The 25,699-nt window shown below is 50.0% G+C and overlaps 1 protein-coding gene across 2 annotated transcripts in view; it reads right to left on the bottom strand.

The window, feature by feature from the left end:
• Positions 1–289: 289 nt before the first annotated feature.
• snrkb (SNF related kinase b) overlaps positions 290–25,699 on the bottom strand; it is a 42,189-nt gene continuing 16,779 nt past the window's right edge. For both annotated transcript variants that reach the window (XM_034177227.1, XM_034177226.1), the window contains exons 4-5: positions 12,275–12,416; positions 290–1,308 (exon numbers count right to left, since the gene is read on the bottom strand). In XM_034177227.1, the coding sequence (XP_034033118.1) occupies positions 303–1,308; positions 12,275–12,416 (1,148 nt within the window). In that variant the 3' untranslated portion in view covers positions 290–302. The remainder of the gene's footprint in view (positions 1,309–12,274; positions 12,417–25,699) is intronic.

Genomic DNA, 25,699 nt, shown 5'->3' with positions numbered 1-25,699 from the left:
AGGAGGCACTGTACACAAACAGATTATAGCTTATTCCTGTAAAAATAGTCGCAGCTTAAAAATCACGGCCCTTTGTGATGTTCCATTATTGTTCCTTCAGAAACACACCTCAGATACTCACTACTTTCTCTCTCCAGCGGCAGCTTGTCTATGCAGCGACAAACAGGCGAGGTGTTGTGCTGGCCGCGTGTTTTTAGTTTAATGCACGCACACGGGGCGCTTTCCACGTGGCTCCTGCACACTAGACGTTTGCACACTGAGGATTTATGTACTTTGTGATGGCAGAAACTCTCGTTGTCAGCCTACAGCACGCGGCAGCAGTTGTACTGTGCCAGCGGCAGGATCTTGGACTTATTGTAGGTCGGGAGGTTGAAGGCCAGAGCTTTCTCACACAGCGGGAACTGGAACAGTCGCTCCCGAAGCTTTAAGCTGTGCCGTTTTCCCATCTCTGCTCTCGAAGTGGCCTCTGGCCCGGATTCTCGAGTCCCCGATGCATTGAGGGGTTGCGATCTCTCCATGAGGAGGTTGTGTCTTTCCTCTTCTTCAGATCTTTCCTCGTTTGCTCCTTTAGTTCCTTCTCTTTCTGCCTCCTTCCCGTTCAGGTTGAATCTGGCAGAAGGAGTGGGGAGGGAGGACACGGGGAAGTGTTGGGAGTTGGACTCTGGGAGTTTGTTGGTGTTGTTGTTGTTGGGTTCTGTCTCCTTAGTTTTACTTCCTGTCAGACTCGGGGAGGCTTCCTGTCCCTGACAGCACTGCACCCCTAAACCCCTCACGGATGATGGCGCTGAACTGAGGGGTTGATGTGAAATCACGTTTCGATGTCCTTCTTCCTCCACCTCCTCTTTCTCCTCACTCATCTCCTCCAGCTCCTCGTGTTCCTCTGTCTCCTTTGCTCCTTCCTGTGGCTCCTCGTGCCACAATGCCGAACCTTCAGGGTCTCTTTCAAACCTGCTCTCCTCCTCCTCTTCCTCCTCCTCCTCCTCCTCCTCCTCACAGATCTGCTGCAGAGCAGGGAGTGTTTTGGCAATAGGTGCCTCCTCAGGAGGAGGTGGGCGGAGGCAGAGGGTCTGACTGTGCTGCACAGCTCCAAGAAAAGCCTGCTGAGGGAGGGGCTTTGCGGCGAGCAGGTCCCCACACTCGGGCAGCCCCAGGCGTGGAGAGCCGGGAGAAAGGGCCCCTGAGAGCCATGGGGGCGGGGCTTCAGGGGTCAGCAGGACGTTATCCAACCCCTGCAGCCAATGATGACCCTCAATCTCCTGAAGCGACGCGCGGCGACACGGCTCCTTCTGGAGCATCCTAGAAATGAGACTGAGGGGAAAAATGATTAAAAAGGTTATTAAAAAACCTGCATGATTTGCCATTTAAGAACTCTGCAAATCTTTTAAGTACAGTTAATCTGCCTCAGATGTTTAAAAATGCGGTGACTGTAGCGCCTCGCCACTGCCACCTAATTTTCCACCTGGATGCGTGACGCCATCACATGGTGTCGTTGACGTCGGAGATCTGATACATTTGTTAGAGAAGACGCCTGTGCAAAAAAAAAAAAAACCTCTTCGGTGTTCATTCATATATTTTGCACGATGACCTCTGATTTGACCTCTGACCTGTGCTGCAAGGAGATGGTCCTCCAAGTTTATTCACTGCGTTTGGTGATTGATATTGAGCTTTGCATTTTGAAGTGAACGTTGATTGATTGAACTTTTCTGCAGAAGGACAGTTCAGCCATTTTGACCTGAGTTTGGCGACAATCAGGCAACTAGTAAAGAAGTTACTGCAGCAACAAGATGTTTAAGAAGTACATTCTGGTGACCTTAAAATTTCACCTCATGACCCCCATATACCAAGTTTACTGACAATCGACAACGTAACTAAACCTTCGATGACTGAGGGACTGACTCTCTGGCTGCACTGTGGGATTTATTTTTAAAAAGGCACAAAAACATGAACTTTCACTTGGTTTAAATAATCATAAAGATGAAATGTGTCACGTGTTTCTTTCTTTATTTTTGTGCTTTTACTCAAAGCATCCTCATCACGAGGCCGAGCGATAACGGTCGTCTGACAGATTTCGGCTCTGAAGCGCAAGATATTGTTGTGTGGGCCGCTGAAGAGGAGGTACTGCTGGCCCACCACCACCAGAGGGCGCCCTGCCTGGAGTGCGGGCTCCAGGCACCAGAGGGCGCTGCCGCATCATGGGAGTAATCTGGGTGACAGCTGTCACCCATCACCAAACACAGCTGTTTCCACTCAGCACCGAGGTATATCAGGAGGACGGCGTCTCCACCTCAGTGCCGAGATATCACCTAAGACCAAGGTAGTATTCTCTGCAGGTATACTTTGCATCATTACTTAAGACTGTCAAAACTGTTTTTCAGGACTGGTGACTACTAAGAACCTTATTCCTTGGATAAGTACTCACCTTCCTGCTGAACTTTGTCAAGAGGTGGAGACGGCTTCTCCCCTCTCTGTAACTGGGTGCGTTCATCCACTCCTGTGTGTTGTTGCTCTCTCCTGCCAGCAGTACCGGATCCGACGAGTGGAGGCAGTGGCCACCTGGGAAGTCGGGACTTGGCGGTTCCAGTATTTCCAGGGTTCGGTGGCAGAGGAGATCTGGGTGGTTCCGGTTCGACTGAGACGGACGTCTCCTACCTTCGAGCCTGCCCACACGACACCAGCGGATTCGACCCTAAATTGTGTTTGTTGTATTACTCTTGCTTGTTCGTTAGTAAATCTTGTTATTTACTTTCTCCATTGTCCGTTCATTGCGCCCCCTGTTGTGGGTCCGTGTTCCAACACTTTCACAACAGGATATCTCGGCCAGCGTCATGGACCCCGAGGGGCGTCAACCGGCTGTTGAACGGCCAATGGAAGACCAAGACGCGGCGGAGGCTTCGGGAGGGGTAATCGGCGAGTTGCAGCGGATCCTCACCGCTTTCACCTCTCGGATCGATTCAATGACCGAGCAATACGTTCTCCTAAACCGCAGGGTGGAGGCTCTCGCCGCACACGTGGAGGCGCGCCCTTCGGGCGCCGCTGCGGCTCTCCCTCCCGAGGACCCTGCGCGTAAAAGTGACGTTCCACTGGTCGTTCAACGGTCCCTTCCTCCGTCCCCAGAAGCATACATAAGCCCTCCAGAACCGTACGGAGGCTGTGTGGAGACGTGCGCGGATTTCCTGATGCAGTGTTCGCTCGTCTTCGCACAGCGTCCCGTGATGTACGTGACTGACGCTAGCAAGGTAGCTTATGTAATAAATCTGCTTCGCGGGGAGGCACGCGCTTGGGCTACAGCGCTCTGGGAGCAGAACTCACGGCTCCTTCATACGTACGTTGGGTTTGTACGGGAGCTCAGAACGGTGTTCGACCATCCCAACAGAGGAGAGTCCGCTTCAACCGCACTACTGTCAATGAGACAGGGGCGTCGGAGCGCAGCTGCCTATGCAGTCGCCTTCCGCATCGCGGCGGCGAGATCCGGCTGGAATAGCACTGCCCTCCGCGCCGCCTTTGTAAACGGACTGTCACTGGTCCTAAAAGAGCATCTGGTGGCGAAGGACGAACCGCGGGACTTAGACGGGCTCATCGATCTAGTCATACGACTCGACAACCGGTTAGAAGAACGCCGTCGGGAACGAGGCGAAGGGCGTGGCCAGGCACGCGTCGTCCCTCTCCCTTCCGGTTCCGATCGAGCACCGCCTTCCCCACGCTCCACAGCCCCTGCACTCCGTGGGGTCACAGCTCCCCCTACTGACGAAGCTAGGGACACGAGTAGGGCAACATTTAGGGCACCAGATGCACAGAGGAAATGGACCCACGGAGCGTGTCTGGTTTGTGGTTCAATAGAGCACCATGTGAGAGACTGCCCCGAGCGGTCAAACGCCAAATGCCCGCCCCTAGAGACTGGGCCAGGGGTGGGTCAAAACATTCACGTGGGACACACCCACATTGCTACACGACTCCCAGTCACGATCCTGTTTGAGGATTCAACCCTGAAGGCCCCAGCACTGGTGGACACGGGCTCTGAGGGGAATCTGCTTGACAGTAGATGGGCCAGGGAGATAGGGCTCCCTCTGGTGGCTCTTACCTCGCCTGTGCAGGTTCGGGCACTGGATGGCTCCCTACTCCCACCAATTACGCACAAGACACCTCCAGTAACTCTGGTGGTGTCAGGTAACCACCGGGAGGTGATCGAGTTCTTCGTGACTAAGGCCACCTCCCGTGTGGTTTTAGGGTTTCCATGGATGCTTAAACACAATCCCCGGATTGATTGGCCGTCCGGGGTAGTGGTTCAGTGGAGCGAAACCTGCCATCGGGAGTGTCTCGGTTCCTCGGTTCCTCCCGGCTCCCAAGCTAAAGAGGAGGTCCGAGTCCCGCCCAATCTGAAGGCGGTGCCAGCGGAGTACCATGACCTCGCTGACGTGTTCAGCAAGGATCTGGCTCTCACGCTTCCTCCCCACCGCCCGTATGATTGTGCCATCGATTTGGTTCCAGGCAGTGAGTTCCCGTCCAGTAGGCTGTACAACCTCTCACGGCCGGAACGCGAATCAATGGAGACCTACATCCGGGACTCATTAGCTGCCGGATTGATCCGGAATTCCACCTCACCGATGGGCGCAGGTTTCTTTTTTGTGGGTAAAAAAGATGGCGGGCTTCGTCCATGCATTGATTACAGGGGGTTGAACGAGATCACGGTTCGCAACCGATACCCGTTGCCCTTGTTGGATTCAGTGTTCACTCCCTTGCATGGAGCCAAAATCTTCACCAAGCTGGATCTTAGAAATGCGTATCATTTGGTTCGGATTCGGAAGGGAGACGAATGGAAGACGGCATTTAACACCCCCTTAGGTCATTTTGAGTACCTGGTCATGCCGTTCGGTCTCACTAACGCTCCCGCGACTTTCCAAGCATTGGTAAACGATGTCTTGCGGGACTTCCTGCACCGGTTCGTCTTCGTATATCTAGACGATATACTCATCTTTTCCCCGGATCCTGAGACTCATGTCCGGCATGTCCGTCAGGTCCTACAGCGGTTGTTGGAGAACCGGCTGTTTGTGAAGGGCGAGAAGTGTGAGTTCCACCGCACTTCTTTGTCCTTCCTGGGGTTTATCATCTCCTCTAACTCCGTCGCCCCGGACCCGGCCAAGGTTGCGGCGGTGAGAGATTGGCCCCAACCTACAAGCCGTAGGAAGCTGCAACAGTTCCTCGGCTTTGCAAATTTCTACAGGAGGTTCATTAAGGGCTACAGTCAGGTAGTTAGCCCCCTGACAGCCCTGACCTCTCCAAAAGTTCCCTTCACCTGGTCGGACCGGTGCGAGGCCGCGTTCAAGGAGTTGAAACGGCGCTTCTCGTCTGCACCAGTTCTGGTGCAGCCCGATCCTAGCCGCCAGTTGGTGGTTGAAGTGGATGCCTCGGACTCAGGGATAGGAGCGGTGCTCTCCCAGAGCGGGAAGACCGATAAGGTCCTTCACCCGTGTGCCTATTTTTCTCGCAGGTTGACCCCCGCTGAGCGGAATTATGACGTCGGCAATCGGGAACTCCTTGCTGTGAAAGAGGCCCTCGAAGAGTGGAGACATCTGTTGGAGGGAACAGCCGTGCCATTCACGGTTTTCACTGACCATCGGAACCTGGAGTACATCAGAACCGCCAAGCGTCTGAACCCCAGGCAAGCCCGCTGGTCACTGTTCTTTGGCCGTTTTGACTTCCGGATCACCTACCGCCCCGGGACCAAGAATCAGAGATCGGATGCATTGTCCCGGGTGCACGAAGATGAGGTCAAAACGGAACCGTCGGATCCCCCGGATCCCATCATCCCGGAGTCCGCTATCGTGGCCGCCCTCACCTGGGACGTGGAGAAGACCGTCCGGGAGGCCCTGACCCGTGTCCCGGACCCCGGAAACGGACCAAAAAACAGACTATACGTCCCACCAGAAGCTAGGGCTGCAGTCCTGGACTTCTGTCACGGTTCTAAGCTCTCCTGTCACCCAGGGGTGCGAAGGACCGTGGCAGTCGTCCGGCAACGCTTCTGGTGGGCATCCCTGGAGACCGACGTCCGGGACTACATCCAGGCCTGTACCACCTGTGCCAGGGGCAAGGCAGATCATAGAAAAACCTCAGGGCAACTACAGCCATTGCCCGTGCCTCATCGCCCCTGGTCCCACATCGGCCTGGATTTCGTCACGGGTCTCCCGCCGTCCCAGGGAAACACTGTCATCTTCACGATAGTGGACCGTTTCTCCAAGGCGGCCCACTTCGTGGCTCTCCCGAAGCTCCCTACGGCCCAGGAGACAGCGGACCTCCTGGTCCACCACGTCGTCCGTCTGCATGGCATACCATCAGACATCGTCTCCGATCGTGGTCCCCAGTTCACCTCACATGTCTGGAGGAGTTTCTGCCGGGAACTGGGGGCCACGGTCAGCCTCTCGTCTGGGTACCACCCCCAGACCAACGGGCAGGCAGAGCGGGCGAATCAAGAACTGGAGCAGACACTTCGCTGTGTGACAGCCGCGCACCCGACGGCCTGGAGTACCCATCTGGCCTGGATCGAGTACGCCCACAACAGCCAAGTGTCATCAGCCACCGGCCTCTCCCCGTTTGAGGCGTGCTTGGGGTATCAGCCCCCCTTGTTTCCGGTGGTTGAGGGAGAGGTCGGTGTGCCCTCGGTCCAGGCCCACCTACGGAAGTGCCGTCGGGTGTGGCGGGCCGCCCGCTCTGCTTTGTTGCAGGCCCAGACGAGGGCGAAGAAACATGCAGACCGGCGACGGGCCCCGGCTCCCAAGTATCGTCCTGGGCAGGAGGTCTGGTTATCCACCAAGGACATTCCCCTACAGGTTACCTCTCCTAAACTGCAAGAACGATACATCGGACCATATAAAATCCTCAAAGTCATCAACCCCGCCGCAGTGAGGCTCCAGCTCCCGGCCTCACTGCGGATCCATCCAGTTTTCCATGTTTCCCGGATCAAGCCTCTTCGCACCTCACCCCTCTGCACCCCGGGTCCGGCACCGCCTCCTGCCCGGATCATCGACGGAGCACCGGCTTGGACTGTCCGCCGGCTCCTTGACGTCCGTCGGATGGGCCGGGGTTTTCAGTATCTGGTGGACTGGGAGGGGTACGGCCCCGAGGAGCGCTCCTGGGTGAAGAAGGGCTTCATCCTGGACCCGGCCCTCCTGGCCGACTTCTACCGTCGCCATCCGAACAAGCCCGGCCGTGCGCCAGGAGGCGCCCGTTGAGGGGGGGGTCCTGTTGTGTGGGCCGCTGAAGAGGAGGTACTGCTGGCCCACCACCACCAGAGGGCGCCCTGCCTGGAGTGCGGGCTCCAGGCACCAGAGGGCGCTGCCGCATCATGGGAGTAATCTGGGTGACAGCTGTCACCCATCACCAAACACAGCTGTTTCCACTCAGCACCGAGGTATATCAGGAGGACGGCGTCTCCACCTCAGTGCCGAGATATCACCTAAGACCAAGGTAGTATTCTCTGCAGGTATACTTTGCATCATTACTTAAGACTGTCAAAACTGTTTTTCAGGACTGGTGACTACTAAGAACCTTATTCCTTGGATAAGTACTCACCTTCCTGCTGAACTTTGTCAAGAGGTGGAGACGGCTTCTCCCCTCTCTGTAACTGGGTGCGTTCATCCACTCCTGTGTGTTGTTGCTCTCTCCTGCCAGCAGTACCGGATCCGACGAGCGGAGGCAGTGGCCACCTGGGAAGTCGGGACTTGGCGGTTCCAGTATTTCCAGGGTTCGGTGGCAGAGGAGATCTGGGTGGTTCCGGTTCGACTGAGACGGACGTCTCCTACCTTCGAGCCTGCCCACACGACACCAGCGGATTCGACCCTAAATTGTGTTTGTTGTATTACTCTTGCTTGTTCGTTAGTAAATCTTGTTATTTACTTTCTCCATTGTCCGTTCATTGCGCCCCCTGTTGTGGGTCCGTGTTCCAACACTTTCACAACAGATATCCTAACAAGAATGATTTAATTCAATCAATCAATCAATCAATTTTTTTTATATAGCGCCAAATCACAACAAACAGTTGCCCCAAGGTGCTTTATATTGTAAGGCAAGGCCATACAATAATTATGTAAAACCCCAACGGTCAAAACGACCCCCTGTGAGCAAGCACTTGGCTACAGTGGGAAGGAAAAACTCCCTTTTAACAGGAAGAAACCTCCAGCAGAACCAGGCTCAGGGAGGGGCAGTCTTCTGCTGGGACTGGTTGGGGCTGAGGGAGAAAGGGCCCTTGGTTCATTTCAAATTCAAGGCCTTCATGGTTTCTAACCGCGACTGGAACTTAAAATAACTTTATCAAAGCGTGTGCACTGTTCTTTTTTATGTTGAAATTTGTCCAGCAGAAAAACAATTCAGAATTTTCCCCCTGACGATTCATTATTTTTAGAATTCACCATCTGGAGTATAAAAATATAAACTTTTATCTGCACCTGTATTTTTACAGCATGACTCTAAATGCAATGATTATAGAGAAACCAGAAAGTCCAATGATTAATTCATCAGCAAGTTATAATAATAATAATAATAAAAAGTAATTTAGGTGTCAGACGGTAATTTACTGTCTGACTGTTTTGTTACTTTAACTTGCACCAATTGACATCAACAAATATAACTTTGTGACGGCCAATAAGAAAACAGATATTTTTGAAGTCAACATGCCAAGAGCCAAAACACTGCAGCCAACAGCTGCGGTTTGATACCAACAAACTGTTGAGTGTTTGAGTAGAACCAGAACTGGGACATTAAAATAATAAAAACAAAATTTATTTACGCTCATGAGCTCCGCAAGACAAAGTGACTCCACACATTTATTCAAGAACAAGAAACTAGTAAGCTGCTCATAATGTCACACAGCTGGTCTTATTTTCACTAAAAGTTAACTTCTCACATGAATAATGATGAATAATCGAGACCTTGCAGACATTTGAGCAGTTTTTGCCGCCATCTAGTGGGCGATGTGAGCATTTTAGGGCTTCTGTTATATTTCAATCAATCAATTCAATCAGTTTTATTTATATAGCGCCAAATCACAACAAACAGTTGCCCCAAGGCGCTTTATATTGTAAGGCAAGGCCATACCATAATTACGTAAAAACCCCAACGGTCAAAACGACCCCCTGTGAGCAAGCACTTGGCGACAGTGGGAAGGAAAAACTCCCTTTTAACAGGAAGAAACCTCCAGCAGAACCAGGCTCAGGGAGGGGCAGTCTTCTGCTGGGACTGGTTGGGGCTGAGGGAGAGAACCAAGATAAAAGACATGCTGTGGAGGGGAGCAGAGATCAATCACTAATGATTAAATGCAGAGTGGTGCATACAGAGCAAAAAGAGAAAGAAACACTCAGTGCATCATGGGAACCCCCCAGCAGTCTAAGTCTATAGCAGCATAACTAAGGGATGGTTCAGGGTCACCCGATCCAGCCCTAACTATAAGCTTTAGCAAAAAGGAAAGTTTTAAGCCTAATCTTAAAAGTAGAGAGGGTGTCTGTCTCCCTGATCTGAATTGGGAGCTGGTTCCACAGGAGAGGAGCCTGAAAGCTGAAGGCTCTGCCTCCCATTCTACTCTTACAAACCCTAGGAACTACAAGTAAGCCTGCAGTCTGAGAGCGAAGCACTCTATTGGAGTGATATGGTACTATGAGGTCCCTAAGATAAGATGGGACCTGATTATTCAAAACCTTATAAGTAAGAAGAAGAATTTTAAATTCTATTCTAGAATTAACAGGAAGCCAATGAAGAGAGGCCAATATGGGTGAGATATGCTCTCTCCTTCTAGTCCCCGTTAGTACTCTAGCTGCAGCATTTTGAATTAACTGAAGGCTTTTCAGGGAACTTTTAGGACAACCTGATAATAATGAATTACCATAGTCCAGCCTAGAGGAAATAAATGCATGAATTAGTTTTTCAGCATCACTCTGAGACAAGACCTTTCTAATTTTAGAGATATTGCGTAAATGCAAAAAAGCAGTCCGACATATTTGTTTAATATGCGCTTTGAATGACATATCCTGATCAAAAATGACTCCAAGATTTCTCACAGTATTACTAGAGGTCAGGGTAATCCAGAGTAAGGATCTGGTTAGACACCATGTTTCTAAGATTTGTGGGGCCAAGTACAATAACTTCAGTTTTATCTGAGTTTAAAAGCAGGAAATTAGAGGTCATCCATGTCTTTATGTCTGTAAGACAATCCTGCAGTTTAGCTAATTGGTGTGTGTCCTCTGGCTTCATGGATAGATAAAGCTGGGTATCATCTGCGTAACAATGAAAATGTAAGCAATGCCGTCTAATAATACTGCCTAAGGGAAGCATGTATAAAGTGAATAAAATTGGTCCTAGCACAGAACCTTGTGGAACTCCATAATTAACCTTAGTCTGTGAAGAAGATTCCCCATTTACATGAACAAATTGTAATCTATTAGATAAATATGATTCAAACCACTGCAGTGCAGTGCCTTTAATACCTATGGCATGGTCTAATCTCTGTAATAAAAGTTTATGGTCAACAGTATCAAAAGCAGCACTGAGGTCTAACAGAACAAGCACAGAGATGAGTCCACTGTCGGAGGCCATAAGAAGATCATTTGTAACCTTCACTAATGCTGTTTCTGTACTATGATGAATTCTAAAACCTGACTGAAACTCTTCAAATAGACCATTCCTCTGCAGATGATCAGTTAGCTGTTTTACAACTACCCTTTCAAGAATTTTTAAGAGAAAAGGAAGGTTGGAGATTGGCCTATAATTAGCTAAGATAGCTGGGTCAAGTGATGGCTTTTTAAGTAATGGTTTAATTACTGCCACCTTAAAAGCCTGTGGTACATAGCCAACTAATAAAGATAGATTGATCATATTTAAGATCGAAGCATTAAATAATGGTAGGGCTTCCTTGAGCAGCCTGGTACGAATGGGGTCTAATAGACATGTTGATGGTTTGGATGAAGTAACTAATGAAAATAACTCAGACAGAACAATCTGAGAGAAAGAGTCTAACCAAATACCGGCATCACTGAAAGCCGGTATTTCTCGGCTTGAGAATTTGGGCTTTCCTACTTGAAGCCCAAAATAAAAAAAAAAAGAAAAAGAAAAGAAAAAAGAGGCATTTATAAATGTCAGAAATGTATGATTTTTTGGCACACAGCGCTTTGACCTCCCAGTATTAATGTATAAAAATGTTGACTTTGAGAGTTTTACAGTTCTTCAGTTTTATGATACACAAGTTTGGTGGATGGACGTAATTTCTCCTGAGAAACACAACTTACAGTTGTGAAAAAGTGTAGTGTAGAAGTGAGTAAAAGTAGTTCATACGTAAAGGGAAATTACACCTTGATTTAATAAACCTGGTGTGGTTCAAAAGAATACAGTTTTAGGTTTGGTTTTGTACGTGATACTGTATTTAAATGTAGCCCCAACTGTTCCCTGTGCAGGGAGTAGAAATATTAAGGGAATTGTAAATTATTTTATGTGGAAAAACAAAATCAAATACGTCCACTCTTGGTGGGACTCTTGAGTGGCTAGAAGACTGAGAATATGTTCACTTTACAGCACAAAAGACACTATGCAGTAAAATCTCAGTATAAAGGAAAGTATCCACAGTATGTTTCTTGACACGTCATTTATTTTGAGAATGAGAGGGAACTATTGGAGAGAAAGGCAAGTTCGTCCTCTTTTAAGATCCTCATTAATCCAATTTTGGTTAGTTAATGACAGAAAAACAAATAAAGCCGACTGTTTGTGATCCTTGATCCCCTTTGACCCCTCTGTCCTTCCACGCACAGTAGCATTGTAAATAAGAACATGATGACGATGACACTTGGTGCACAGAAGATGGAACTATGACGAGAAACATTCAGGTGTAGAGTTCCTCTTGATTCCACCGACATGGCTCGATGAAGTCACATGCTTGACACAGTGGAGAATTTGTTTAGTTTTTGGTTTGGAGATTTTTTTTTTTCCATGAACTTTGTGCTTGTACCATGATGAGGTTTTTAAGGTAATTACACGGTTTCTTTTTCGTATGTTTTACTTGTGGCTGTTGTTGTTCTTAATGAGCTGAGATACGATCCATAGGCATGCTGGATGTTTTATTTTGAAAATTGACTGGATTCACTATGCTGTTTGCATGCTGGCTTCCTGTCTAGCTTGATCTGCTCCATATACCTGCAACAAATTGATTTTTGAGCTCTTTACATTTTGGTCAAACAGCTCCCCCACCTGGCTGGTAAAAGACATGTACACACAGACATGTACACTCTCTGAATCGTTCACTCACTCTTTGCACTCATTTGAAACGTGCTTGGGGATGGAATAGCGGCAGTCCAGAATCATGACCAGAGTCTCGCTGTCGTTTGTTTCCTGGAAGGGAGGGACTCCGCACACCAGCATGTACAGGATCACCCCCAGAGACCAGATATCTGGAATACACAAATACAAATAGATTAAAGTGACCTGAAATACATACAGCCACTTCATCTACTGCTATAAGCAACAGGATGGTTGTCATTGTGTGTCAATGTTCTTGAAATGGAGCAATATCTCCATCTGGTGGACATTTACCATGAATGCAGATACAACAGAATTTTGCCAAGTGCTCCAGCCTGGAATATTAAAAATGACTCAAATTTTGGTTAACATTCCAAGGATTAGGTCAGATTCAAGACTAAAACCATCATAGTGGGGAAAATTACATTTTCTTACTTTAAAAGGTCAGTTTGAGGCCCTGGTTCCCAATGTGAGGTCTCCTGGAAGAAAGCAGGTTTTTTTTCTGTTTTGGACTTGTCAAAACTAGAAATGCACATTTAATAAAGTCTTACTGGCACACTTACAGGACAATTAACAGTAATTAATTTAAAAAAAAATCTCCTTTGAATGAACTAAAGCAAAAAGGCATTAAAAACTATATTTAAAAGTTATAATATTAATTTTTCCCCTCACTCCCCAGTGGGGCTCAGCCTTTCTTAGATATACACTCAACAAAAATATAAACGCAACACTTTTGGTTTTGCTCCCATTTTGTATGAGATGAACTCAAAGATCTAAAACTTTTTCCACATACACAATATCACCATTTCCCTCAAATATTGTTCACAAACCAGTCTAAATCTGTGACAGTGAGCACTTCTCCTTTGCTGAGATAATCCATCCCACCTCACAGGTGTGCCATATCAAGATGCTGATTAGACACCATGATTAGTGCACAGGTGTGCCTTAGACTGCCCACAATAAAAGGCCACTCTGAAAGGTGCAGTTTTGTTTTATTGGGGGGGGAAACCAGTCAGTATCTGGTGTGGCCACCATTTGCCTCATGCAGTGCAACACATCTCCTTCGCATAGAGTTGATCAGGTTGTCAATTGTGGCCTGTGGAATGTTGGTCCACTCCTCTTCAATGGCTGTGCGAAGTTGCTGGATATTGGCAGGAACTGGTACACGCTGTCATATACGCCGGTCCAGAGCATCCCAAACATGCTCAATGGGTGACGTGTCCAGTGAGTATGCCGGCCATGTAAGAACTGGGACATTTTCAGCTTCCAAGAATTGTGTACAGATCCTTGCAACATGGGGCCGTGCATATAATGTGTATGTGGAAAAAGATTTAGATCTTTGAGTTAATCTCATACAAAATGGGAGCAAAACCAAAAGTGTTGCGTTTATATTTTTGTTGAGTGTACAAATGCAACCAACAAAGTCACACTGTCTTCACTTGGATTGGCAGTCGTCGTGTCGCATTGCTCAACGTTTGAATAAAATAGACTTCTTTTCTATTTCCACTCTACCTAGCGGCATAGTGACCATTTGTCTCTTGCTGCTGTAAAACACCCACTCTGACTGAAAATGAGTGACTGCTGGTTGCTCTGCCTCCATCTCTTGCCGCTCATGTGAACAAAGGGTGGTGGGGTCCCAGCCATGCATGATAGCATTGCAAACTTCCTTCTGCTGGATAAACTACATAATGACACCATTTCCAACAGCCAAATTGTTATTTTTTTCAATGTTTGTGGACAGAGATTGTAAAGAATTACTGTCCTCTGTAGTTTTATCAATCAATTAATAATTAATCTCATCATCATCAATTAGTCAACCTAAAATCTCATGACATAAATGTCGGCTTTAAACATTCTGAAGCCGTGGATGCCAGTGTGACACCTGCGTGTCGTCCTATGCTGTAGAGCACAAATTTAATAAATTAAAGTGTTGACTTTAAATCCCCCCCCAGAAGCTTTTTGGACTTGAGGCCATCAAACATCATATTTCAGTGGTTCAATGAAGCAGCTATAAAACTAACTTGTGATGGTCTCAAAAGAAGACAAAGAAGAAAAAAAAAAACAGCTACTGCCACTGGCCCACCTGCCTGGAGCAAGTTAACACTCCTCTTTTTTATTTTTGTGCAGCAGACCATCATTTTGCTTAGTTATTTGTAGAAAATGCCAGATCTCTGAGGAGTTCGGCATCAGGTCATCTCGATCCGTAGAAGCCACAGCAAAACCAGCAGAAAAGGAGTTTTTGATGCACTTTTGTCAGGCTGTACAAACAAGCGCGTATGCAGAAGATTGAGACGTTTTGAGCCTGACCCAGAAAATGTAGGATGTGGATCATCTTATGTATTCTGAGAAACCAACATTTCTCAAAATTACACCCAGTGAGTCAAAACTTCACACAATCGAGAACTCAGAATGCAAAAGATGGAGAACCACACCCTAATTTTTCTGGGTCAGGCTCAAAATGTCTCAATTACCCCTTGAAGTTACCTACAAACTAAAGTAGGGGGTGCACTAGTATTAATATTATTATTATTGACTTATTGTGCAGCATTTTGCAGTCGTCTGATTGTGTTGTAACGCACGCTATGGTCAGAATGCGAGTAACACATGTTCCTACACGGTGCTCGTTGTGTTTTTTACAGTTGTGGCACTGTCGTACCGTAATTTACAGAATATACATTACACTTTTTTCTGTATTATAAACTCTTTAATGTGTGATTTTTGTGCATTGTTGTGTAGTTTTTATTATTGGCATTTATTCATTTATTATAAGAGTTTATTTTGTTTAGTGCTTTGATTCCTGGGAAAGTCTGATATAAATAGTCAATATAATTATATTATAATAAAAGTGTAATTTTTTTCTGTATATAACTCTCACTGGAGTCAAACAACCTTGCAAACTTTAAAAAACAAAACACAACTTATTCTCCAGGAAACACGGTTTTCCAGAAACGTCTGCTGTAATCTGTGAAGAAAGACGTTTTGAGTTGATGCACGTGAGAATAACGGTATTGTGACCGTAAGGTAACACACCTAGAAATACAAACCTGTTGCCAGGCGCTGGTAAGCAAAAGTGTTGCATAAAACTTTGGCTGAATGCTAAAAATCCCAGATGTCAATGCATTCTGGGTAAATTTTTTGCTGATATACAATATGAAGAACTGCGACAACGAACAAGAAGGATACAAAGAATTACCACCTTTCAAAGGACCCCAGCATTTTTTTTCAATGACTGGAGCAATGATCACAAACTGTTTCAGAAAAATTCTTTTAAAAAAAGTCCAAATGTGCCTTCAGGATTTTCAGTTCATCTTCTCTTCAGTTTCTTCCACTGTCACAGTAAGTTTTCCATTTGTCTGCTTCTTTAATCTTTTAAATCCCACAACCTACTGGTAGGTTTTAAATGCCCGTTCTTTGTTTCTTTTTTTAAATGCCAAAATTACAAAGTTTATCTCAGCCAGAAACTGTAAAAATAGAAATGATCTTTGGGTGTCATATTTCCAATGGCTCTTGAATGCAAAAATTGGCACAGAGTTCAAGATAATAAGGTAATATTTCATCAAAATTTGTTTATTCTACATGGGGGGGGATGCTCCTCAGCACAACTGTGAAACACTGAATGACTCCACTGAACCCAAATCTTATGTGACAAAAATTCAATGAGAGAGAGACACAGAGAGAGAGAGAGTGTTGTGTGGGCCGCCAGAAGAGGAGGTACTGCTGGCCCACCACCAGAGGGCGACCTGCCTGAAGTGCGGGCTTCAGGCACGAGAGGGCGCTGCCGCCACGGACACAGCCGGGAGTGACAGCTGTTACTCATTATTTCCTGATAGCTGTCACTCATTCTTCATCATCTCACTCCATAAAACCCAGACGTCATCTCCACCTCATCGCCAAGATATCGTACTTCTTTGGAGGTAATATCCTCAGCCATTTGTGTTACTAATAAGTTGTATATTGTGAGTGTTTGCAGGAGTACCGGTCCCTCTTCCTGTGGAGGCTGAGTGAGTGCAGGACGGCACTCTTTTCCTCTGAGGGATCACTGCGGTACTCTGCTACATATTGAGTGAGAGGTGGAGGTGGCATTCCCACCGTTGTTGTTACTGGGTGTGCACACACCTACACTTGACTGTCTTTGTTCTCGCCAGCAGTACCAGATCCGACAGTCGGGGACGGTGATCACCTGGGAATTCGGGACTTGGCAGCTCCAGTATTCACCAGGTTCAGTGGCGGCGGAAATCGTGTGGTTCCGGCTCTTCTCAGGACAGACGTCTTCTATCCTCGAGCCTGCCCACACGTCACCTTTGTAATTTGACTGTAATTATATTCTGAGATTGTCTGTATTTCGTTGTGCACATTTCACAACATTAAATTGTTACTTTTTGGCTCATCTATTGACCGTTCATTTGCGCCCCCTGTTGTGGGTCCGTGTCACTACACTTTCACAACAGGATATCTCGGCCAGCGTCATGGACTCCGAGGGGCGTCACCCGGCTGTTGAACGACCAATGGGAGAGCAGGGAGCGCAGGCGTCTGCAGGAGGCGTGATTGGTGAGCTGCAGCACATTCTCACCGCCTTTACGACTCGGTTGGATCAAATGACCGAGCAAAACATCCTCCTGAACAGCAGGGTGGAGGCTCTCTCCGCGCAGATGGCGGCGAGCGCTCAGGGCACTGCTGCAGCTCCTCCTCCTGCCGACCCTGTGCAGGATATGAACATTCCAGTGGTGGTTCAACAACCCCTCCCACCATCCCCTGAAGCATACATAAGCCCTCCTGAGCCGTACGGAGGTTGTGTGGAGACGTGCGCGGACTTTCTCATGCAGTGTTCGCTCGTCTTCGCACAACGTCCCGTCATGTACGCGTCAGATGCTAGTAAAATAGCTTATGTGATTGCTCTGCTTCGGGGTAAGGCACGCGCCTGGGATACGGCGCTCTGGGAACAGAACTCACGGTTGTTATCAGCATACACTGGGTTTGTGGGGGAGTTCAGAACAGTGTTTGATCACCCTAACAGAGGAGAGACCGCTTCAACAATGCTGCTGTCAATGCAACAGGGGCGCCGGTGTGCAGCCGAATATGCAGTCGACTTCCGCATCGCGGCTGCGAGGTCCAGCTGGAATGATGTTGCGCTCCGCGCCACCTTCATAAACGGACTGTCGTTAGTCCTGAAGGAGCATCTGGTAGCTAAGGAGGAACTGCGGGATTTAGATGGGCTTATCGATCTCGTTATACGGTTAGACAATCGGTTGGAGGAACACCGTCGGGAGCGAGGCGAAGGACGTGGCCAGATACGCGCCGCCCCTCTCCCTTCCGGTTTCGAAAAGGGGCCGCCCTCCCCACGCTCCACAGCCGCAGCGCTCTGTGGGGCAACAGCTCCCCCTGCTGACGTTGTTAGGGAAACGCACAGGGCCAAAATGAGGAGGCTGATCCGCGGGGAGTGTTTTCTCTGCAGCTCAAAAGAGCACACACAGAAAAACTGCCCCAAACGGCCACAACAACAACCGCCCTTAGAGACTGGGCTAAGGGGGGGTCAAAACATTCACGTGAGACACACACAGATTGCCACACGACTCCCAGTTACAATTCTGAGCGGGGATTTAACCCTTCAAGCCCCAGCACTGGTGGACACGGGGTCAGAAGGGAATTTGCTAGACAGCAGATGGGCAAGGGAGGTAGGGCTCCCTCTGATGGCGCTTCCTTCGCCATTGCAGGTTCGGGCACTAGATGGCACCCTCCTCCCTTTAATCACACACAAGACACAACCAGTAACTCTGGTGGTGTCTGGAAACCATCGGGAGGAGATTGAGTTTTTTGTAACTCCTTCTACCTCCCGCGTGATGTTGGGCTTCCCATGGATGTTGAAGCACAATCCCCGGATTGATTGGCCGTCTGGGGTGGTGGTTCAGTGGAGCGAAACCTGCCATCGGGTGTGTTTAGGATCCTCGGTTCCTCCCGGTTTACAGGCTAAGGAGGAGGTCAAAGTCCCTCCCAATCTGACGGCAGTGCCGGTTGAGTACCACGATCTTGCTGACGTCTTCAGCAAGGATCTGGCACTCACCCTTCCCCCGCACCGTCCGTACGATTGTGCCATTGATTTGGTTCCAGGCGCTGAGTTCCTGTCCAACAGGCTGTACAACCTCTCACGACCTGAGCGCGAATCAATGGAGACCTACATCCGGGACTCATTAGCTGCCGGGCTGATCCGGAACTCCACCTCCCCGATGGGGGCAGGTTTCTTTTTTGTGGGCAAGAAAGATGGTGGACTCTGTCCATGCATTGATTACAGGGGGCTGAATGAGATTACGGTTCGCAATCGATACCTGTTGCCATTGTTGGATTCCGTGTTAACCCCCCTGCATGGAGCCAAAATCTTTACTAAGCTGGATCTTAGAAATGCGTATCACCTGGTTCGGATCCGGAAGGAAGACGAATGGAAGACGGCATTTAACACCCCGTTAGGTCACTTTGAGTACCTGGTCATGCCGTTCGGCCTCACCAACGCCCCCGCGACGTTCCAAGCCTTGGTTAACGACGTCTTGCGGGACTTCCTGCACCGATTCGTCTTCGTATATCTGGACGATATTCTCATCTTTTCTCCGGATCCTGAGACCCATGTCCAGCATGTAAGTCAGGTCCTGCAGCGGTTGTTAGAGAACCGACTGTTTGTGAAGGGCGAGAAGTGCGAGTTTCACCGCACGTCTGTTGTGTGGGCCGCCAGAAGAGGAGGTACTGCTGGCCCACCACCAGAGGGCGCCCTGCCTGAAGTGCGGGCTTCAGGCATGAGAGGGCGCTGCCGCCATGGACACAGCCGGGGGTGACAGCTGTCGCTCATTACCTCTTGACAGCTGTCACCCATCTACTCAACATCATCTCACTCCATAAAGACCAGACGTCATCTCCACCTCGTTGCCGAGATATCATACTTCATTGGAGGTAATATCCTCAGCCATTTGTGTTTCTAATAAGCTGTATATTGTGAGTGTTTGCAGGAGTACTGGTCCCTCTTCTTGTGGAGGCTGAGTGAGTGCAGGACGGCACTCTTTTCCTCTGAGGGATCACTGTAAATACCTCAGCATTCTGAGTGAGAGGTGGAGGTGGCATTCCCACCGTTGTTGTTACTGGGTGTACACACACCCACACTTGACTGTCTTTGTTCTCGCCAGCAGTACCAGATCCGACAGTCGGGGACGGTGATCACCTGGGAATTCGGGACTTGGTGGCTCCAGTATTCACCAGGTTCTGGGGCGGCGGAAATCGTGTGGTTCCGGCTCTTCTTAGGACAGACGTCTTCTATCCTCGAGCCTGCCCACACGTCACCTTTGTGTATTGACTGTTATGATATTCTGAGATTGTCTGTAAGTTCGTTGTGCACATTCACAACATTAAATTGTTATATTTTGGCTCATCTATTGACCGTTCATTTGCGCCCCCTGTTGTGGGTCCGTGTCACTACACTCTCCCAACAGGATATCTCGGCCAGCGTCACGGACTCCGAGGGGCGTCACCCGGCTGTTGAACGACCAATGGGAGAGCAGGGAGCGCAGGTGTCTGCAGGAGACGTGATTGGTGAGCTGCAGCACATTCTCACCGCCTTTACGGCTCGGTTGGATCAAATGACTTGAGCAAAACATCCTCCTGAACCGCAGGGTGGAGGCTCTCTCCGCACAGATGGCGGCGAGCGTTCAGGGCGCTGCTGCAGCTGGTCCTCCTGCCGACCCTGTGCAGGATATAAACGTTCCAGTGGTGGTTCAACAACCCCTCCCACCATCCCCTGAAGCATACATAAGCCCTCCTGAGCCGTACGGAGGTTGTGTGGAGACGTGCGCGGATTTTCTTATGCAGTGTTCGCTCGTCTTCGCACAACGTCCCGTCATGTACGCGTCAGATGCTAGTAAAATAGCTTATGTGATTGCTCTGCTTCGGGGTAAAGCACGCGCCTGGGCTACGGCGCTCTGGGAACAGAACTCACAGTTGTTATCAGCATACACTTGGTTTGTGGGGGAGTTCAGAACAGTGTTTGATCACCCTAACAGAGGAGAGACCGCTTCAACCGTGCTGCTGTCAATGAGACAGGGACGCGAGAGCGCAGCCGCTTATGCAGTCAACTTCCGCATCGCGGCTGCGAGGTCCGGCTGGAATAACGTTGCGCTCCGCGCCGCCTTCATAAACGGACTGTCGTTGGTTCTAAAGGAGCAGCTGGTAGCTAAGGAGGAACCGTGGGATTTAGATGGGCTTATCGATCTCGTTATACGGTTAGACAATCGGTTGGAGGAACGACGTCGGGAGCGAGGCGAAGGACGTGACCGGATACGCGCCGCCCCTCTCCCTTCCGGGTTCGAAAAGGGGCCGCCCTCCCCACGCTCCACAGCCGCAGCGCTTTGTGGGGCAACAGCTCCCCCTGCTGACGTTGTTAGGGAAACGCACAGGGCCAAAATGGGGAGGCTGATCCGTGGAGAGTGTTTTCTCTGCAGCTCAACTGAGCACACACAAAGAAACTGCCCCAAACGGCCAAAACGACAACACTCGCCCTTAGAGACTGGGCTAAGGGGGGGTCAAAACATTCAAGTGAGACACACACAAATTGCCACACGACTCCCAGTCACAATCCTGAGCGGGGATTTAACCCTTCAAGCCCGAGCACTGGTGGACACGGGGTCAGAAGGGAATCTGCTAGACAGCAGATGGGCAAGGGAGGTAGGGCTCCCTCTGGTGGCGCTTCCTTCACCGTTGCAGGTGTGGGCACTAGATGGCACCCTCCTCCCTTTACTCACACACAAGACACAACCAGTAACTCTGGTGGTGTCTGGAAACCACCGGGAGGAGATTGAGTTTTTTGTAACTCCTTCTACCTCCCGCGTGATTTTGGGCATCCCATGGATGTTGAAGCACAATCCCCGGATTGATTGGCCGTCTGGGGTGGTGGTTCAGTGGAGCGAAACCTGCCATCGGGGGTGTTTAGGATCCTCGGTTCCTCCCGGTTCACAGGCTAAGGAGGAGGTCAAAGTCCCTCCCAATCTGACGGCAGTGCCGGTTGAGTACCACGATCTTGCTGATGTCTTCAGTAAGGATCTGGCACTCAACCTTCCCCCGCACCGTCCGTACGATTGTGCCATTGATTTGGTTCCAGGCGCTGAGTTCCCGTCCAGCAGGCTGTACAACCTCTCACGACCTGAGCGCGAATCAATGGAGACCTACATCCGGGACTCATTAGCTGCCGGGCTGATCCGGAACTCCACCTCCCCGATGGGGGCAGGTTTCTTTTTTGTGGGCAAGAAAGATGGCAGACTTCGTCCATGTATTGATTACAGGGGGCTGAATGAGATTACGGTTCGCAACCGATACCCGTTGCCATTGTTAGATTCCGTGTTCACCCCCCTGCATGGAGCCAAAATCTTTACTAAGCTGGATCTTAGAAATGCGTATCACCTGGTTCGGATACGGAAGGGAGACGAATGGAAGACGGCATTTAACACCCCATTAGGTCACTTTGAGTACCTGGTCATGCCGTTCGGCCTCACCAACGCCCCCGCGACGTTCCAAGCCTTGGTTAACGACGTCTTGCGGGACTTCCTGCACCGATTCGTCTTCGTATATCTGGACGATATTCTCATCTTTTCTCCGGATCCTGAGACCCATGTCCAGCATGTATGTCAGGTCCTGCAACGGTTGTTAGAGAACCGACTGTTTGTGAAGGGCGAGAAGTGCGAGTTTCACCGCACGTCTTTGTCCTTCCTGGGGTTTATCATCTCCTCTAACTCCGTCGCCCCTGATCCGGCCAAGGTTGCGGCGGTGAGAGATTGGCCCCAACCAACAAGCCGTAGGAAGCTGCAACAGTTCCTCGGCTTCGCTAATTTCTATAGGAGGTTCATTAAGGGCTACAGTCAGGTAGTTAGCCCCCTGACAGCCCTGACCTCTCCAAAAGTCCCCTTCACCTGGTCGGATCGGTGCGAAGCCGCGTTCAAGGAGTTGAAACGACGGTTCTCTACTGCGCCAGTTTTGGTGCAGCACGACCCTAGCCGCCAGTTCATGGTTGAAGTGGACGCCTCTGACTCAGGGATAGGAGCCGTGCTGTCCCAGAGCGGAGAGACCGATAAGGTACTTCACCCGTGTGCCTACTTTTCACGCAGGTTGACCCCGGCTGAACGGAACTATGACGTCGGCAATCGAGAACTCCTTGCGGTGAAAGAGGCTCTTGAGGAGTGGAGACACCTGTTGGAGGGAGCGTCTGTGCCATTCACGGTTTTCACTGACCATCGGAACCTGGAGTATATCAGGACCGCCAAGCGGCTGAACCCCAGGCAAGCCCGCTGGTCACTGTTCTTCGGGCGTTTTGACTTCCGGATCACCTATCGCCCCGGGACCAAGAACCAGAGGTCGGATGCCTTGTCCCGGGTACACGAAGAGGAGGTCAAAACTGCACTGTCGGATCCACCGGAGCCCATCCTGCCTGAGTCCACTATCGTGGCCACCCTCACCTGGGACGTGGAGAAGACCGTCCGGGAGGCCCTGGCACGGAGCCCGGACCCAGGAACAGGTCCGAAGAACCGTTTGTACGTCCCATCAGAGGCCAGAGCTGCAGTCTTGGACTTCTGTCACGGTTCCAAGCTCTCCTGTCATCCAGGGGTGCAAAGGACCGTGGCAGTTGTCCGGCAGCGCTTCTGGTGGGCGTCCGGGAATATATCCAGGCCTGCACCACCTGTGCCAGGGGCAAGGCAGACCATAAAAGGTCCCAAGGACTTCTCCAGCCGTTACCTGTGCCTCATCGCCCCTGGTCCCACATCGGCCTGGATTTCGTCACGGGCCTCCCGCCGTCCCAGGGCAACACCACCATCTTCACGATAATGGACCGATTCTCCAAGGCGGCCCACTTCGTGGCCCTCCCGAAGCTCCCAACAGCCCAGGAGACAGCAGACCTCCTGGTCCACCACGTCGTCCGTCTGCATGGGATACCCACCGACATCGTCTCTGATCGTGGTCCCCAGTTCTCCTCACACGTCTGGAGGAGCTTCTGCAGGGAACTGGGGGCCACCGTGAGCCTCTCGTCCGGGTACCATCCACAGACGAACGGACAGGCAGAGCGAGCCAACCAGGAGCTGGAACAGACCCTCCGCTGTGTAACATCCGCGCACCCGACGGCCTGGAGTAACCATCTGGCTTGGATCGAGTATGCGCATAACAGCCAGGTGTCTTCTGCCACCGGCCTCTCCCCATTTGAGGTGTGTTTGGGGTACCAGCCCCCATTATTTCCCGTGGTGGAGGGAGAGGTCGGTGTGCCCTCGGTCCGGGCCCATCTTCGGAGGTGCCGTCGGGTGTGGCGCACCGCCCGTTCTGCCTTGTTGAAAGCCCGGACGAGGGCCAAGACCCATGCAGACCGCCGGCGGTCCCCGGCCCCTGCATACCAGCCCGGGCAGGAGGTGTGGTTGTCGACGAAGGACATCCCCCTACAAGTACAGTCACCTAAACTGATGGACAGGTTCATCGGCCCATTTCGTATCCTCAAGGTCCTCAGCCCTGCCGCAGTGAAGCTCCAGCTCCCAGCTTCACTGCGGATCCACCCGGTGTTACACGTCTCCAAACTCAAACTGTACCACACCTCACCCCTCTGTGCTCCCGGTCCGGCGCCGCCTCCTGCCCGGATCATTGACGGGGAGCCGGCTTGGACAGTGCGCCGGCTCCTGGACGTCCGTCGAATGGGCCGGGGGTTCCAATATCTGGTGGACTGGGAGGGGTATGGACCCGAAGAACGCTCCTGGGTGAAGAGGAGCTTCATCCTGGATCCGGCCCTCCTGGCCGATTTCTACCGCCGACACCCCGATAAACCTGGTCGGGCGCCTCCTGGTTGAGGGGGGGGTCCTGTTGTGTGGGCCGCCAGAAGAGGAGGTACTGCTGGCCCACCACCAGAGGGCGCCATGCCTGAAGTGCGGGCTTCAGGCACGAGAGGGCGCTGCCGCCACGGACACAGCCGGGAGTGACAGCTGTTACTCATTATTTCCTGACAGCTGTCACTCATTCTTCATCATCTCACTCCATAAAACCCAGACGTCATCTCCACCTCATCGCCGAGATATCGTACTTCTTTGGAGGTAATATCCTCAGCCATTTGTGTTACTAATAAGCTGTATATTGTGAGTGTTTGCAGGAGTACCGGTCCCTCTTCCTGTGGAGGCTGAGTGAGTGCAGGACGGCACTCTTTTCCTCTGAGGGATCACTGCGGTACTCTGCTACATATTGAGTGAGAGGTGGAGGTGGCATTCCCACCGTTGTTGTTAGTGGGTGTGCACACACCTACACTTGACTGTCTTTGTTCTCGCCAGCAGTACCAGATCCGACAGTCGGGGACGGTGATCACCTGGGAATTCGGGACTTGGCGGCTCCAGTATTCACCAGGTTCAGTGGCGGCGGAAATCGTGTGGTTCCGGCTCTTCTCAGGACAGACGTCTTCTATCCTCGAGCCTGCCCACACGTCACCTTTGTAATTTGACTGTAATTATATTCTGAGATTGTCTGTATTTCGTTGTGCACATTTCACAACATTAAATTGTTACTTTTTGGCTCATCTATTGACCGTTCATTTGCGCCCCCTGTTGTGGGTCCGTGTCACTACACTTTCACAACAGAGAGAAAATAATAGTCCATGGAGCCCCCCCCCCCCCCGCCTCCCATGATTTATATACAGATTGAAACAAAATAAAAATAAATGATCTTCTAGAATTTGTGACATTATAACAATGTTATAATGTCACAAAAGACATTTATGAGTAGGGTTGGATATCGAGAACCGTTTCTTTTCGGGTATCGTTAAGAAATGATTCGATCCACCGATATCAATAGTCTTTTTGCTTAACGATTCCCTTATCGGTCCTTCAGAGTGGCCATTGTTTTTGAGGGTGTTTTATCGGGAAAATTATCATTTTTCTATGTTGATTACAGACCCTGCAGCGGCTCTGTAATCAACCGCTTCTGCAGCGCGGCTCCGCTTTGAACCTTAAACCAATGAAGCAGTGCTCCATACCACTGATTCGTTGGATCTTTGCTTCACTCCTCTTCAGAAGCGGCAACTCCGCTCCTAAATCCCTCTCAAAGCCACTAAAATATGTCACTTGTGAGTCACTTTTGTGCTGATTAAAGTGACTAACTGGGATTCTTGTCTTGCTGCAAGAAAGAAACGAGAATCATCCTCCCTTCGGTTGCTCCAAATGCTGCGTTGCTGTCTGATGAGTCGAGTCCGCTCTGAATTATAACTTCAAAGGGAATTGGCATTTAAATTAAATGTCACATCTTTCCAAACGCTGTAATACAGACAATAAACTACAATTGACTAAAACGTTTTTTTTTTCCCCCTCCCAAAATGAGACGTCCTGCATTCTTTATGAATTACATCCTGACATGCAGCACAGCCAGCTGCAAGAGCTCAGCTCAGATGTATGGAAAGACA

This window comes from Thalassophryne amazonica, chromosome 8 (assembly GCF_902500255.1).
Source record: "Thalassophryne amazonica chromosome 8, fThaAma1.1, whole genome shotgun sequence".
Classification (NCBI taxonomy): domain Eukaryota; kingdom Metazoa; phylum Chordata; class Actinopteri; order Batrachoidiformes; family Batrachoididae; genus Thalassophryne; species Thalassophryne amazonica.
This window is presented reverse-complemented; position numbering and strand designations above follow the sequence as displayed.